This window comes from Ictidomys tridecemlineatus, chromosome 4 (assembly GCF_052094955.1).
Source record: "Ictidomys tridecemlineatus isolate mIctTri1 chromosome 4, mIctTri1.hap1, whole genome shotgun sequence".
Lineage (NCBI taxonomy): Eukaryota > Metazoa > Chordata > Mammalia > Rodentia > Sciuridae > Ictidomys > Ictidomys tridecemlineatus.
Genome location: NC_135480.1, coordinates 179,366,673 through 179,384,895, shown reverse-complemented (window position 1 = coordinate 179,384,895; position 18,223 = coordinate 179,366,673). Strand labels below are relative to the sequence as shown.

Below are 18,223 nucleotides of genomic sequence, written 5' to 3'. Positions count from 1 at the left end.
GTCACTACAGGTCTTACAGATACAAAAATGGTAAGTGCAGATATAGCCATCTTTATGCAAATACATTTGACATATTTCTAATAAATTATCTCTTACTAAACTGAAAGAAAATTAAACTGATTAGAAAAATTGATTAGAAAACTTATTAATGGAACTAAATTAACAATCTTTGTACAAAGAAACCCCCAAACCAGAAGACTTCAATAATAAATTTTTCCAAATAGTTAAGGAAGAAGTAATATCACTCTTATATAATTTGTTATGAGAATAAAAGAGGGGTTATTTCTTGACTCTTTTTATAAGGACATTGTTAACTTGCTACCAAAATCTTACAAACGCAACATAAGAAAGGAAAATTATAGGCCAAACTTTCCATGAATATAGATGCAAAAATCTTAAAATATTAACAAACATAATACATCTTTATATATAAAAGTGCATAATACATTATAAGTGGGGCTTACCCTAGAAAGGTAAGAGTGGTTTAACATCTCACAAAGGCAATCAGTATAATTCACCATATTCACAAAAAAGAGGAGAAAAATAATATGACTTTTGTTGATAGATGCATAAATTTTACTTGACAAAAACTATGGTATTTAAAAACTCTTAGCAACTAGAAATATAATTTCATTCAATGGTGAAATATTGAAAGCTTGATCTTTGAGAAGCAATTATGAGTTAAGAATGCCAACTGTCACCAATTGTATTCAACATTGTATTGAAGATTCTAGCTAGTTCAACAAAATAAAACAAAGAAATGAAAAGTTTGGAAATAAAGAAAAATGATATTATTTACAGGCAGCAAGATTATTTATGTAGATAATCCAAACTACATATAGAAATTAATGGAACTGGAAAGGAGCTTTGTATGCTACTTATAGGAGAAATAGGCAACTTGGTAAAATATAAAAGGTATGACAAATTATAAAACATGCATTCCTAAGAATATAAAGACAAGGTCTATATTTTACATGTTTTTCATTATGATAATTTTATAAATAGTAACAATCTTGATTAAAAACTTGCTTAATGAATTAGTAGAGAATCTGTTTTCTGACTTGGAAAACATAGTTCATGCTAATATTTTTAAAGAGTTAAAATAAATTAGTACCCTTTCCCCCAAAAAAGTTAATACCAGCTAAAATGAGAAAAACTAATATATTACTACACAGCTGGGTGGAGTATAGATTGACCAATGCCTTTCAAATATTAGGTTGGCCTTATGTATTATGGCTGAAGCACATTTATATATCATTTATTGTCAGGTGCAGTGGTGCACACCTGTAATCCTAGCAACTTGGGAGGCTGAGGCACACGGATTGCAAGTTCAAGGTCAGCCTCAGCAACTTATCAAGACCCTGCCTCAAAATAAAAAATAAAAAGGGCTGGGGATGTAGTTCAGTGCTAAAGTGCATCTGGGTTCAATCCCCAGTACCCTGCCTCCAGCCCCCCTCCGTAAAATACACACACACACATTTACATATATGTACATAATTTGCATATATATGCACACTATTTTTTGGTTTGATTCAATATTCTCACTTAAGGGGAATTATTTTAGGAGAATAACTCAAAAGGAAAAATTAAATGCACAAAGATGATTCCTGCAATATCATCTACGATAATGGAAAAGTGTCAAGCAACAGGAGGTTATTTATTTAATTATAAAATTTGGGTTAAAGGCATAACTTGAATCCTGACTCACCCATTCCCTAAGGTTGTCATTTTAGGGTCATGATTAAAACTACATGAGTTTCAATTTCCTTACCTGTAAAATGGGAGTAATAATAGCAAGTACTTTATAGGGTTGTTGTGAAGATAGAACCATCTATTATATTTAAAGCTCTTAGAACTTTGGAATCTTAAGAATTCATGATCATGAAAAAGATTATGTATCAAATGACAAAACACTATGATCATTTTAAGTGAACAAAATATGGGTCATAGTCATATAATATATACTTATATACATATATATACATACATATGACATATATATCTTTTATAGAAGCTATAGAATGACTCCCAGTCTATTTAATGACTATGTTAGATATAGGTAAGGACTGGTTGAGAACATGGATAAATAAAAATCATAATTGTATGGATTTGTTGGTGATCTCTTCTTTGGTAATTTGTTTTATTTAAGTTTACAACAAAGAAGAAACATTATAAACACTTTGTAGCAAACAATATAGAAAAGACCAAGTAGTTCTACCTCTTTGTCTTGAATGTTAGGGTCTGCGTTATTTTCCATGAGCACAGCCATACAGTTGATATATCCCCCATATGCAGCACACTGCAAAGGGGTTCGTCCTGCATAATCTTGCACATTCGGATTGATCTTATTTTCTATTAGAATCTGGCAAACATCAGCATTTCCTCCCAGTGCTGCCCAATGTAGAAGAGAATGTCCATCTTGGTCAACTAGATCTACCCTTGCTCCACCTGGGAAAGCAAAAATATATTGAAAATGTGTAATGGAGATAGCATTTATCAAAAAGAATAGAAGTTAAAAAACAACAGTCCCATCAACACTTTACTCTCATTGAAATGCTTCCACATGCGTAAGTCTACTTCAGAGTTTTACAACCAGCCTGTAAATTGGTCAGGGTAGGAATCACTCCCTTTTACATCAAAGGAAACTGAAGACTAGGCAGGTGAAGTGACTTTTCCAAAACCAAACAACTGTCAACAGGTGGAGCTGGGAGCAGAACTGGAGTTTCCTGTTACTAATTTGGCTGTTCTTCCCTTCACCTTTTTACCTGGGTGGCTCTTTGCTGTGTAAAGCTTTATTTCCAACCAAGCATGCAAGAACTTTGTGAGTGGCTGAATAAGACTACTTGATTAACTAACCTTTAATAAGTGTCTGAATCACGTCTTTGTGTCCCATCTCACAGGCTCGGAAAAGTGGAGTATGTTTCATGACATCAGTAGCATCTACTTGAGCATCATTTTCCAATAATAACTTCACAGTGCTGACGTGGCCAGAAAGGGCAGCAGCATGTAAAGCTAAAAAGGAAGTAAAAGAAAGTGACAAACTCTTTAACAACTTTACCTTTTTATTAGTCTAACTATGAATCTTTTCCTCTTCTGATTTCTCCATTGTTTTGGCTAAATGCAATCCAAATTGTAAGGATTCTCTAGTTTATTTTTCACCTTTGTAGGTTTCTCACTTCCTTCCTATTCATTTGTATTAGTCATACCTCCCCCCACCCCACACACTTCTACCTTTCTTAACTCATTGTTTTCTTCCTTTGCATCCTGTTGGTCTGAAAATGGCACCCTCTTCTCAGTTACTAGTTTATTTAATCTTTCCTCTTTTAGAGAGCAAGAGAACAAAAAATGACAAGGAGAAAAGATTTAAATAGCACAGGCAATTCTGCCCATCAACCACTCGATAAGCACATGTCCATAAGGGGCCACGTGACATGTCCATAACTAGACCATGTCAATCTCCTGTTCCTTCAGCTGGCTACATGTGCCACTCCTTTGGTTGGTCTGTACTCTGAAAGCACACACATCTTGTTACACTGTACATTTTTCATACTACATGGCTCCAAATGCAAGCCAGCGACTTTCTCAGGGTTCAATTTAAGTAACATAAATCTTTTTGAACAATGGAGAAAAAACTGAGAGGTGAAATGTGGTCTCCTCTCTGGTGCCTTTTAAGGGGTTTTAAAGAGTAATTCTGACTACCTGTGTTTAATGGTATGCTGATGCTGATCCCTTCCTGTGTTACTCAACCGTAGTGTTTGACTTAGACAGTCACTCTAGGTTTGAATTAGCCATACTCACAGTTTAGAGGCTTGTGGAAGTTCTTTTTAAGTATGATGGCTCTATAATGCTTAGAATAATGTCTATTTCATACAGAGTGATCCACAAGCAAACCTGGGATGCCTGTAAAAGTGTGGACTTTCAGGCTGGGATTGTGGCTCAGAGGTAGAATGCTCGCCTAGCATGCATGAGGCACTGGGTTCAATCCTCAGCACCACATAAATATAAAATAAAGACACTGTGTCCACCTATAAATAAAAATATAAAAAAGTATGGACTTTTGGGCTGGGTACTACTGGAATGCTGGGAATGAAATAGACAAAGTTATGGTCTAGAAGAGGAACAAAGCAAAGCAAATACACAACACTTTAAAATCCTATCAATAAATTGTTATACAGTGATGAACAGAATAAGAAATGTATGTCATAAAAGGTATTTTTATATAGAGAGTGACTGGGAGACTGTGTGTGTGTGCATGGGGAGGTATTGGGGATTAAACCCACAGGCACTTAACCACCAAGCCACATCCCAGGCCTTTTTATTTTTATTTTTTATTTTGAGACAGGGTATCACTAAGTTGCATAGGGCCTTGCTAAGTTGATGATCAAAAGTTTGAACTTGTGATCCTCCTGCCTCAGCCTCCCGAGTCTCTGGGATTATAGGCGTGTACCATTGTGCCCAGCTTGGAAGACTACTTTTGACTGATAGTTAGGAAGTCCTTGCAGAAGAGCTGACATTTAAATTGAGACCTGAAACATAAAAAGAGAGAATATTTTGGGCAAAGGGAACAGTTGGTACAGGATAGGAATGACTTTGTGTGTTGAAAGAAGGCAAGAGTAGCTGCAGCACAGTGAGAGGGAGATAAATGAGAAAGATAGAAAAGACCAGATTGTAAATGGTCGTACATATCAGACTGTTGGGAGACGCCAAAGGGCTTGAAGTAAGGGGGGTGATCTATATCCAAATTATGCTCTAAATGGCTCATCTCACTGTTATAAGAAGAATGCATTATAGCAGATTAAAATACAGGCAGGGAGCCAGTTATTTTGTAGTAGACTGAGCAAAAAATGATGGAGACTTGAATGAGGATGGTAGAAAGGGAGATGGAGAAAAACAGAGAAAGAATTAGAATATGTTTTGGAGGTGGTATCATAGGATTTGAAATAGGATCTCTGTCCAAATAGCATGGTATCTGCTTTTAAACAAATACCTCTAGTAAGTCTTATATATTCCTGAGTTTGGGAACTGCTGACCTAAATGGCTGCATGTTGGTTTGATCTAGATGAAATTCAGATAGAAAAGAGTGACTTCAGATATCTGAAGGCCTATCATGTGTGGAGAGCACAAAGGGATCAGTCGGTTGTTAAACTGGGCTCAGTATGAGGAAGAGCATTCTAACAGAGTCAGGTTACCATGGAAGTTGTAGGTGTGCTGTGCGGAAGCTGGTCAACCAGAGGCTGAGAGACCACTGGTGAGAATGTTATGAGGCAGATGAAAGCATGGCATAATATCTGTGATAGTTCAGGGATGTTTCACATTTAAAAAAATTTATTGTTAATTTTATTTGTTCTAATTAGTTATACATGACAGTAGAATGCATTTTGATGCATCAAAAATAAATGGAGTATAACTTCTCCTTCTTCTGGTTATACATAATGTAGAATCATCCCGGTGGTTGTGTAATCATATATGTACAGAGGGTAATAATGTCTAATTCATTGAATTTTTCACTTTTAAGAGCAGAAGAACCATCTCACCACCAAATGAGTTTTATAAAACACTCCACACATGAACCAGAAGTTGAGTGGTTCAGCTTGAATCAGGGGTGGCAAGTTACCCACTTGACTGTCTACTCCCCAGCAGCATTTCAGCTACCTCTACAGAAATCTGCTCTTCTGAAGAGCAGGTTTAGGAACCCCTGGGCTAGGTTTAATTTTAAGGTAATATTTATTTTTAAAAAATATTTATTTATTTTTAGTTGGACATGATACCTTTATTTCACTTATTTATTTTTATGTGGTGCTGAGGATCGAACTCAGGGTCTCGCACATGTGAAGCGAGTGCTCTACCACTGAGCCACAACCCTGCCTCAATATTTAATTTTTCAATGTTATAATCTTGTGATGTGGCATCAAGTATGAAATAGATATTCTATAGATAAATAATACCCATATGTAAAATTTTTAAAAAGACAAAATTGCAATTAAGCAAAAAATAGAATTAATGACATATTAAATAACATTTTCCATTTTATTTGTATTTACTTTAAAAAGTTAGACTTAACAATTATTATTTCCTCTTTGAAAAAAGTGCTGCGATTTTACATGAGGACTTTAAATTGTTTTAAAACTTAACTTTATATTCATGGAAAACTTCAAACATATTCAAAATTAAATATTAGTTCAGTGAACTCAATATAGCCATCACTCAGATTCAACAGTTATCAATACATGGCTAATCCTGTTTCATCTAACCACCAACCATTCCTGGCTTTTAAAATTCCAAAATCATTTCCTCTCATTGGTAAATATTTTATTATCTCTGGAGGACAAGGGTTCTTTTTTAAAACATCAGTGTATCAGTCAAGGTCTAGTCAGAAGACAGAAACCTCACCAGATATTTTAGCAGAGACAATTCAGTATAAAAAAACTGTTAGTTATGTATTAAAAAAATTAACAGGCAAAAGGAGAAAAAATGTAGGAAGTAGCTACCAATCTTGCAACTAGGGAAACAAAAAAGAAGAGAATAAAATTATTAAAATCTAAAAGCTTAGAAGAGCCCTGCAGAGCAGAAACTCAGACCTATGAGGAGGGGCTCTGCCTTACTGGTCTGGGCATCCCTAAGAAGGGTGCTCTTGATACTGGCATTGTGCATGCTGGAAAAAATGCAGAGTGAAATTAATTGTTGTCAATGAAACAAACAATGATGCTGCACTGAAGAACCATTACAGAGTATGCTGACCAGAGCAGAAAACAAACCAAGAACAGGAAGCGAACAGGATGATGTAACCCTTTGTTTCTCTTCAAACCTTCCAGTCTCCCTCTACCTCCTGTATGTGCACATGCTAACAGGGCACTCACTGGCAAAGGGGAAATCTGATTTGCAGAGCCTCAGGCCCAGCACTGCAAAAGGAAGATAAAAGGATAACCTTCAACTAAAATCAAGGCTAGTGATAAAGTGGAAATCTGCCTAGTAACAGAGATGTGGGAAAAAATTAAACATTCAGCTAAGTTGTCCTTGAAGCTGAGAGATAATAGTTTAATAACTGGTGTACCACAATGCCCAATTGTCATACCTAAAAAATACTAATAGAAGTTCTATAATACCATCAAATATCTAGATAGTCACATGTCACATTTTTATGACGACTTTTTAAAAAATAGTTCATTTATATGAATCAGATTCCAAACAATGTCCATATGTTACTATTGGTAAGACCTCTTAATGGGGAGGAAAAAACAGCCTTATAGAGGGATGATGGAGAGAAACTCACCTTCATAGAAATGTAAGGAAGGCATCTTTTTTTCTTTTGTTTTTTTTTTTCGATTTACATGACAGTAAAATGTATTTTGGCATATTATACATAAGTGGAGTATAACTTATGCTAATTAGATCTTATTTTTGTGATTGTACATGATGTGGAATTACCTCAATCATGTATTCAAATATAAAGATAGGAAAGTTATGTCTGATTTATTCTACTGTCTTTCCTAATTCCTTCCCTCCTCCCTTCCCTTCATTCCCCTTTGTCTAATCCAATAGGCTTCTATTCTTCCCTTCCCCATCTTCCTTTGTTGTGAGTTAGCATCCACATATCAGATAGAACATTTGACTTTTGGTTTTTTGGGACTGGCTTATTTTATTTGGCATGATATTCTCGAGTCCCATCCACTTGCTGGCAAATGCTATAACTTCACTCTTTTTTATGGCCAAGTAATATTCCATTATGGAAGGCATCTTTGATACATAGAAAAATCCCCATAGGAGAAAGAACCCAGGAATTAATGAATCTGAGAAGAATTTATGCCTGAACTCCAATCACAGGGCATATCAGAAACATACTTTTGGTCAAAATATGCGAGTATCCTTGCCCATACTTTATTAAGATACATGAAAAAGTTAAACTAAAAGCAAAGTTAGAAATAAAGTGGCAGACTGTATAGTAAAGGGAATCTGATAAAAAAATTAAATGTTCAGATCATTTATAACCTCAATGTCCTATGGGTCTGCTTTATATCCCTACAAAAACTTAAGATCTGCTATGAGGCTTTGATAAAGAAACAATCCTTTTTTAAAAAATATTTTTTTTGTTGTAGATGAACACAATATCTTTATTTTATTTATTTATATGTGGTGCTGAGGATTGAACCCAGGGCCTCACAAATGTGAGGCAAATGTTCTACCACTGAGCTACGATTCTAGCCCATAAAGAAACAATCTTTTTTAACAAATATTTTTATTAGATTTTGATGGACTTTATTTTATTTACTTATTTATATGTGGTGCTAAGAATCGAACCCAGTGCCTCATGCATGCTAAGCAAGCGCTCTACCACTGAGCCACAACCTCAGCCCTAAAAAAACAATCTTGACAGAGGCTTGTCATAAAATTGAAATTGCCTAAAATCTTAAAAAATAATTAGAAGGGTCTTGGTATAAGTAGGATGATTTTTCAGTGTAGTAACTTCAAATCCCTCCTTTTCCTTCCCCTTAGTACTGCATCACTAGTTTTAGTGGCCAAACAAAATCTTATCTAAAATATAGGTAGGGCAAATGGCTTTAGTATGTTTGTACAAATAAAAAACCCATAATACTATGAAGCTAACCCATCACTTAGTTCTTAATTCTGTTTAGTACTGGTGTGCAAATTTTACTGGTGTGTAAATTTTCTTTCTTTCTAACTTGAAATTAGGACATAGGACACAAGTAAGAGACCTCTAAGTTGATACTGAATGCTAAAAAATGTGTACATCTCTCAGTAACTAATACATAGTTAAAGGACTCACTTATTAGAGAAAGATTAAATAAGCATCTAGTAAGAGCTTCTGATGCAATGCTGCCTTGAAGTTGTGAAACCTAGAGTCATGGGAGGTTATCTCTAAAGTGGGAGATTCAGTACTCAGTCATTCTACTCAAAACTGAGAAAAGAACATAGTAAGTGAGACTGGTGAGAACACAGGCATTCTTTAAAACATGACTCTAAATTTTTGAAAATATAATTAGTAACTACTAAAAATGCATAGTTTTAAAGTGGCTTCTGCTTTTTTAAAATTTTTAAGCACAAAGATAAATGATCAGAAGAGTTATCATAACCATGTTTAAGGAGCAACCAATGTTTTAAACCAAATGCTACCATTCACCTGGTAGAAACATGTGCAATTTTAGACATAATACTTGGAAGAAACAAAAGCTATCAAACTCAAACTTTAAAAGTGGTGAATTCAAACAGTATTAGGTTAGGAACAATGATTTCAATTTTTTGAAACAATGATTTCAAATTTTATAGTACCACCTATACTTTGAAAGGTGAATTAAAGCAAACTGAACTTATCTACCAGTTCTTACCTGTGCCCCCATATTTGTCTGCCATGTTAATATCAATGTCAGATTTTAAACTCAGCATAGTCCTAAGGACATCATCACTGCCTTTCCCTGCTGCCCACATAAAGGATGTTCTTCCTTCGAGGTCTGAATCATCTTTCACTGAAGGATGTTTTAAAAAAACTTGTACTGTTTCCTGTAAGAAAACTTCATTTAAAAAATTGAGACAACAGGGTAACATTTTATGGTAACATAGCAGATATATATCTTTTCACTAAGAAGTAAAGTATTTCCCCTTACTTTTGAATCAAATTAAATTGTCTTTTCTATGAATAACAGAGTAAAAATTTTCATTGAAAATAATAATTCCCTGTCCTTATATATTGGTTTTAGTTTCTATAACACTTTAAAACCATAATCTAAACCTCTCATTCAACATTCTCAAAATTGAGAATGATCATTTTTAATTAAGTTTAAAAACATTTGGTCACTTGGAAGTGGCAGTTAAAAGACTCAGACATATTCAGAGTCATGACCAACATTAAAATATATGTTTTATTAGACATTTTACATGCAGAGTGTTCAGGAGAAAATAAATACATCATGTGTTTTGTTACTAGAACTTTTAAAGATGGTTAACACACTTACTGAACACTGATTGATGGTTACTGAGAAACACAGTGTTCATTTAAACGTATTTATTTAGCAATTCCTATATTCCAGGTGACTCACCTGGAATCATACAAAACCCAGGACCCTTGACAATCCTAACAGTGTCTGACATCTTTAGTGGGGGTTAACATTTCAGCATCTTGGAGTAGGGAACTGGGGGTTGAACACAGGAGAGCTTTCCACTGAGCTACATCCTCATCCCTTTTTAGTTTGAGAGAGGGTCTTGCTAAAATTTCAACGTTTTAAATTGCCTATTTTCTCAGAACTCAGATTCTTATAAATTTTTAGAACTATCAAGAAACTTGTGCTTGAATCAATGTTAAAGTTTCAGAAAGAAGTTTTTTGGGCTTTTAATTTAGAAAAAATGTATAAAATATTGAGTCTTAGTACAGAAAGAATAAAATTAAGGGCTCATTTAATCCAGTCCCTCATTTTATACATGAAAAAAAATTCAGATTCAAGGTCATACAAATATTTGGGGTAGAAACAAAAATAGATGACAGGGTTAAATTACAGTACTCCTTTTACTACATCATATAGTTTCCTTGTCTTAAAACTACTGGTGAATTACTGAGGTATGAAAGCTTATGCTTGGGCTGAGGCTGTAGCTCAGTGGCAGGGCACTTGCTTAGCACATGTGAGGCACTGGGCTCGATCCTTAGCATCACATAAAAATAAACAAATAAAATAACGGCATGCTGTCCATCTACAACTACAAATTTTTTTTAAAGCTATACTTCTAAGGTCTACTGTATATGTTCATTAAATGCACTTTAAAAGTTTGTCATTTTTTTGGTTTTTTTCTCTTACTAATTTGCAATTTTTTTGCTGAGTATGTTTTTTCTTAATGATGAATATTTATAGGAATTTGGTTGTTTGCTTTTGTTTTTTGATATTTTTAAAAAATGAAGTTGCATCCTCCTGTGAGTTAACAAGGGGCCAAGTTGATCAAGGGACTTGAAAGAGAACTTAGAAAATTTGCATAACATTAGGAATCAACTCTGTTAATTAGCAGACATCTAAAGCAAATATTTCTTTGAATAAACATCCATAATGTTCTACTATTCTTTCTTACTCCATTAGTATAGTTATTTAATTATTGGTATCTGTACATTTATAAATTTGAAGCCTAAAACTGATTTGAGACCATGGACAAGTAATTTAATCTCTTGGAATCTTGCTTTTTTTTAAAAATCTGTATACTGGATAATATGACCCATCTCATAGACTTAACGTTGTATTATGGGGTTGAGGTCTGATATCCATAGATTGAAAAGCCTAGGCCAAGAGAATTTCTTATCTATTTGTTAGAAGAAAGTACTCTTCCTCAAAATACTACTTTGTATTTTTCTGTGATGTTGGGAGATAAAAGAAGATAACGATTTGATAAAATTCCAGATGATAACTCTTGAATTTTTAAGAATGCTAAGAAGGAAGGACTATAGACATATTTTTTTTTGAGACCAGAGAGTAAAGAAGGGTATGAAAGTAAAATATTTTCACCCTCTGAGTATTCAAGAAGTATTTGGAGAAGTCAAGAAGTTGAAATTATTCTGTACTGATGATAATATTATCATAATTTAATAAAACCAAGGGTTTCATGAATGCACACCCCTGTAGAAGACAGCACAATCAACTGTGACTGCTTTAATGTGTGTGTGAATCTTTGTTTCAGTCTTTAGTTTTTGCTGGCCATACATACTCAGGAAGCTGATCTAGCTTACACATTGTCATGTTGCAGGGTGGTCTGAGGACATAATGAACAGGAAAGTGCTTTGCAAAACATAAAGAGCTATAAAGGAAGAACTATTGCTGATATTCAGTGTTTCTGAAAGAACAATTCATGTTTGCTTTCTCAGATATAAAATACATAGTTATTAGCACTAGTAATAAGAACATATTCTATTCAGTACCTGTTCTAGGCCAGCAATTATAGTGGGCACTTGTCATAAATTTTCTCTAGCCTTTACACCAATCCAAAAAGAAAAGGCATAATTATCCTCATTTTACAGATTAAGAAACAAAGATTCAGGTTAAGAAATTTCCATTAAGGTCATACAGACAGTTTCCAGCCAAGGTTTTTCCAATTCCAAAGCCTTGCCACACTGCTTTTAGGAAAATAAAGATTATTGAACACTAAGATGTCCTTAGTACTATAAATGTAACAAAAGATGAAGCACATTTACTTACATAAAGCAAAATATTACACTGAACGTTAAAATAAAAGCTATATCAAACTTTGCATGTGACCAGCTTCACAAAAAGTTGAAATGTCACTTGAATCACAGAATTAGCAATATGAACAATTGTCAGAAGATAATTGCTATATCAACACAGGCAAATGAGCACCCATAAAATTGGTGAAATTTGAATAAGATCATTGTCAACTTCCCATTTCTAATAATTGTACCAGATGGTACCATTAGGGTAAGCTGGGTGAAGAGTACAAGGGATCTTGTATTGTTCCCTGCAACTGCATGTATTATATCAAAATAAAAAGTAAGAAAAAAGAATTATTGGGCTGGGGATATAGTTCAGTGGAAGAGCACTATCCCAGCATGCTCAAAGCCCTGGGTTCAGTTCCCAGCATCACCAAAAGAAAAAAGAAAATTGTCTTATTTTACTTACAGCAAAGTTACTCTGAGCTGCATAGTGCAAGGGTGTTGCTCCTTGGCTGTCAGATGGGATAGTTCCAGATTTATTTCTTTCTAAAAGGAGATGGACAATCTGTGCATGGCCTGAGAGCAAACACAACAAGGTAGTTATAACATAGGAAGGACACAATTAATTTATAATCTATTTGAAAAAAGAAAGATGTAAGAAAAATCACTCGCACATAATGCAGCATTCAAAATCTTTTGTGAATAGCACTGTCTTCCAGTGCAGACTCACCTAACTTCTTACCAGCATACTAGATAGAATAGAACAAGGTGAAAACACACAGCACTAAAATCTTAATGCTTCAATTGAGAAAGAAATGACATTGGGTATAATTGCTAGACCAAGAAAATATTATTAGGTATTAGGTACCTAATATTAGGTATCATCTCATTGCATTCCCTTACTTCACTTTGTAAATAGTCAGTCACAGAGGAGGGAAGATAGGTCCTCTTAGGATTCCCTGTGCCTGTCTCAAGGTTCCATCACCAATTAACTAGAACTACACAGCTGTTCCCTTCTACTATTGTACATCCTGAATGGCTTCCTGGCCTCTAATCTCTCTCCCGTAGTCTTTTAACATCAAGGCAGTGATTTTAAATCCCACAAAACAAGGAGGTAGGTATGACAAGGTAGTGGTGGGACAATATTCTGCAGTACACTCTGGAGGAAGTGGGTTCTATAAGTGAAGAACTATAGAAAAGATAAAAAAATAATTGAACCTATAATAGCATATGTAGAAACCTGAATTTCATATTCTTTATTACTAGAGCATATTGGGGAACTGGGCAATGAAGAAGATGCCATATTAGCACAGCAAGGATACACTGAATGAAAACCAGGCAGAAAAAAGGGAATTTGAGTGGTACTGTGCTCATCTACTTTGCATATGTGACTTAAGGTGGAGTCTCCAGAACACAAGGCAATCTATTCCACACAGTTAACCTGAACACATCCCATCTTGTTTTGTGGCATAAAGATAAAAATTCAGTGAAGACTACTAGAAAGCATCCTATAGCACAGGGGAAAAGGAACCAGAAGAAAGATATAGAGCATACCTCTGAAGTGATCTAAGAAGGATCCAGAGGAAAAATTCAGGAAACTGGCATCTTTGACTTACGATAAAAAGAGGTGGCTTCTAGGAAACAGAAACAGAACACCCTAAGAAGAAAACAGACTGAAATACAAAGGTAATGAATGGAAGGAGGCAAAAGGAAATAAGATGAAATTAAAGAAATATAGGTAAAGCTGGGTGTGGTGGTGCATGACTCTATTCCCAACCAACGAGGGGGTGGAGGCAGGAGGAGAGTAAGTTTGAGGTCAGCCTGGGGAACTTCAAGAGAACTGTCTCCAAATAAAGAACAAAAGGGATGGAATATAGCTCAGCAATAAAGCGTCTCTGGGTTCAATTCCCAATGCTGATGGGAAAAAAATGAAAAGAAATATGGAAAGAAGGAAGTGAAAATGCAATCTAAATTACAATCTATACAGGAGGCAGAAAGAAAGCAGAATTTATGGGTAAAAAAATCAATTTAGTTATGAGACAAATTTGCCAAATACACTCACATTCTAGAGGAAAAGGAAAAAGGGGTGAATCCATGCATTGAAATGAAGTTTAAATACCAGTTATAAATTTGATTATAAAAACTGAAGGCAACAGAAAAATCATGTTCAAAAGAGACAATGTGTAATTTATAAACTAAGATCAAGATAATAATAATTGGAGGGAAAAACCTCAGATTATATCAACAAATATTAAAAGAATAGTGAGTAAAAGTGTGCTAAATTCTGTCTTTATGTGGCAGTTAGCAGATAAATAGAGTCAGACTCAAAAAACTGTTTTTGATAAGTTGAAGTAATCCCTAACAGAAACTAAAAATCCTCCTAATAACACAAAGTGTTTCAAAACCAAATAACAGCAACAAACCTAATCCATAAACCAAAAGACAGAAAACAAAGGAAACAGGCAAAAAAACAAACAAAATTAAGAAAAACCCTGAAAAAATTAATAATAGTATAATAGCAGGGGGGAAAAAACCAAATTCTCATTTAATTATTAATGAGTCAGCAAAAGAGAAAGCCTTTCAGAATGTACCCTTTTCAAAAAAAAAAAAAAGAAAAGAAAAGAAAAGAAAAGAAAAATCTCTCTCTCTCTCTCATCTAAAAAAGTGATCCCTTGGTAGGGATATAGTTCAGTGGTAGAGCATATGTCTGTCTGGCATCATGCATGAGGCGTGGCCCTAGGTTCAATATCTATAGAACCATAGAACTGCCAAAAAAAAAAAAAAAAGCAGCTGGGTAGAGTGGCTCACACCTGTAGTCCCAGCTACTTAGAAGGCTGAAGCAGGAGGACCACTTGAGCCCAGTAGTTTGAGGCCAGCATGGGCAACATAGTGAGATCCCTATCTATAAAAAAAAAAGGACTAAAAAAGTGACTCCCCCAAAAGTTTAAATAAAAAGCAAATATGAAGGAAAAAAGCAATTATCATGGTATTAGCACAAACATAAAATCAAAGCCCCTTTCCCCATAAATAAAGGCAATGAACATGAAAAACAAAAGTTAAAAAGTCACAATATGATGTTGAAATTAAAGGTAACATCATTTAACTGAAAACAAAGTTACATAACTAAAATTTAAGCATACAATGAAGGGAGGCAGTTTATAAAATAACATATCAATGAAAAATTAAAATATTTAAATAGGAGATGGGAACCAACAGGGGAAGAGAAGGCATAGGAACTTTCCTATACTCATGTAGTTCTTCCTACTATTGATCCTGTAATTTAAAGCCAACTTACCTAGTAAAGCTGCCCAGTGAAGTGGGGTTCGAAATAAGTTATCATAAGACGTTATATTGCAGCTTTCATATGAGGTCAAGACATCAACCACCGTCAGGTTTCCATCAGCGACAGCAAAATGAAGAGGTGTGCGCCCCTCATAGTCTTGCCAGTTCAGTAAAGACTCCGTTGGAGCAGCATCCTATTTTGAAGGAACCAAAGACTTTTAGACATATGTGGAATCCTCAATAAATTTTATTTGGCATAAGTAATAAGCAATTTTCTAAGCAAAATCTCCACATTCTTTATGGTCACAAGTAAAGTGATAAAGCCAAAAAAAGGGTACAGTCTAAAACTTTTAAAAATTTATTTTCATATTTAACTATAAAAAGTATAGAAAAGAATAGCCATCATGCACTATGTTAAAAAGTTATCAATATTTTGCCTAATGTGTTTTTGTATCTGTTACAGATTCAGTTAAAGCCTTATTTTGTCCTTCTGTACATATGGGCACATCCATAAGCAATACATAAATTTTGTATGTGTGTTTTTGATATTTACATAATGGCAGTATACATGTATATCTTTTGGCAACTTTTTCTCTCAACAACCTACTTGTGGTATCTATGCTGATATAGTTCATTTGTTGAAGTGCATGAATAAAATATGATTTAGTTCTCTATTCTACTGAAGGACAGTTAGCTAATTTCCATTTCTTCATGATTACAAATAATGCTGCAATAAATATACTTTCTTTATTGTCCCTTGTAGCACATGTGTGAGGTTTTTCTCTTGGCTAGATACCAAAAGGGGAATTACTGGGTTGAAGGACATCTGCATCTTCAATCAGATATTGTCAAACTGCTCTCCAAATGGTTATACCAATTAACACACCCATGACAATGTGCAAAATTTTTTATTTCCCCACATGCTGGCACAAATTAATCACTCGGTATATCAAGCTTACTACATTTTCCCCATATGAGTATGAAAGACACTTCAATGATGTCTTAATTTATAGTTCTTTCATGAATGAAAGGGAGATTTTTAATTATATGTTTATTGGCGATTCATTTTATTGCTCTGTAAATTGACAGTTCTCAATAGTTATTCATTTTTCCATTGGATCTTTGTAGCAGACATTATAATGCACTGCTTAGGTCCCCCTTCAAGACTAGAGGCCTTACTTCCCTAGCTGCTGGGAGCTCTACCAGCTAGTAATGCTTAACTGTCAGCTTTCTGGAATTTCTTCAGCCACAGAGTTACCTCACCCAAGGTCATGTTCCTTCTCAGGTTAGCCCTCTTGCCTCAATCTGAGAACTCTTTGAAGGGCCATCCCCAGGTTTAAAGCTTCCTATCCAGTCAGCCTATTTTCCAAAAAAATTGTATGATTTAGGCCCTGGAGACTCCTAATGAGTAAAGTGTGTTTATACAAGGGAAAAATAAGGCCAAATCTGAGAGGAAATAAATGAGAATTGCCCCCAAGGACTTCAGATATTGGAATTATCTGAATAAAGAATATAAAATAAAGGCTGGGGATGTAATTTGGTGGTAGAGCACTTGGTTAGCACATGTAAGGCCTTGCACCAAAATAAATTAATAAGTAAATAAATGAAATGAATATATGAAATATGTAAAAAGATAAAAAATGAAATGGGAAGTGAGCAAGAAAGGAAAAACTAACATAATGATAAGACAGATTTGAAAACAAACCAAGTAGAATTTTAAAAGTGAAAAAAAAAATACAATCACTAGAATTAAACACTCAATAGGTCAGGCAAGACTAGTAAACGACAAGATGAATCAGTTGCCATTACCCAGAATGCAGCAGAGACTCCAGGAGTCGGGAATAGAAAATTAAGTGAGGAAACATGGAGAATAAGGTGAAAAGTTCTAAAATATAGATAATTGGAGACCCCAAAGGCAAGAATAGAGTTAATAAAGGAGAATCAAGATTTAAAGAGATAATAGCTATATGTTTCAGAACTGAGCTACAATAATCAGAATGTACACCAAACAGGATTTTTTAAAATGGCCACCCCTAAACACACTGTAGAAAGACTAGAGAATGTCAAAACAGAAAGAACTAAAATAGCTAGAGTGAAAAGGATAGGTCATCTAAAAAAGAATGATAATTAGACCAATAATAGACTTCTGAAGAGTGATAACAAAAGGCAGAAAGGAGCAAAATAATACCCTGAAAGAGCTAAGAAAATTGACTACCTGGGATTGTGTACACAAGAAAACTGTTTTTTCAAGAGCAAGGTTGAAAGGCAGACTTGTTTGTTTGGTTGGTTGGTGGTACTGGGGATTGAACTCAGGACCTTGCACATGCTAGGCAAATGCTCTACCTCTGAGCTCTACCCCCAGTCCAAGGCAGACACTCTCAACAGTTAAAAAAAGAAAGTTCAAGCTAGCCCCCAAAAGTCAAAGGTCAAATGTTTTCTCTGATATATGGAAGCTAACCCCAAATAAGTAAGTGGTGGTCGAGGGGGAGCTAGAAAGGGGTAAAAAGGGAAGAGGGAATTCCACCAAAATAGGGGAAAGGTCAGTAGAGCAGACTAAGGGGACTGAAGGGGAGGAGGCAGGATGGGAAAGAACAGTGGAGTGAATCTGACTGAACTTTCCTATGTACATAGATGAATATACCACAGTGAATCTCAACATCAAATATTCCATAAGACACTAATTTAAAAGAAACTATAAATAAATTACAGAAAGATGAGTAGATTTGAGGGAAAGGAGAAGGAGGAGAGAGGAGGCAGGGGAGAGGGAAGTACTGGAGACTGAATTAGAGC

General features: G+C 34.8%; 1 protein-coding gene across 12 annotated transcripts in view; it reads right to left on the bottom strand.

Moving 5' to 3' along the window:
* Invs (inversin) overlaps positions 1 to 18,223 on the bottom strand; it is a 206,649-nt gene that overhangs the window by 98,991 nt on the left and 89,435 nt on the right. For all 12 annotated transcript variants that reach the window (XR_013438190.1, XR_005734029.2, XR_013438191.1 and 9 more), the window contains 5 exons: positions 15,447 to 15,627; positions 12,618 to 12,727; positions 9,342 to 9,513; positions 2,857 to 3,012; positions 2,219 to 2,448 (listed from right to left, as the gene is read on the bottom strand). Coding sequence is in view for 8 of the 12 variants with exons in the window: in XM_040286095.2 (XP_040142029.1) it covers positions 2,219 to 2,448; positions 2,857 to 3,012; positions 9,342 to 9,513; positions 12,618 to 12,727; positions 15,447 to 15,627 (849 nt within the window). In the remaining 4 variants the exon portion in view is untranslated. The remainder of the gene's footprint in view (positions 1 to 2,218; positions 2,449 to 2,856; positions 3,013 to 9,341; positions 9,514 to 12,617; positions 12,728 to 15,446; positions 15,628 to 18,223) is intronic.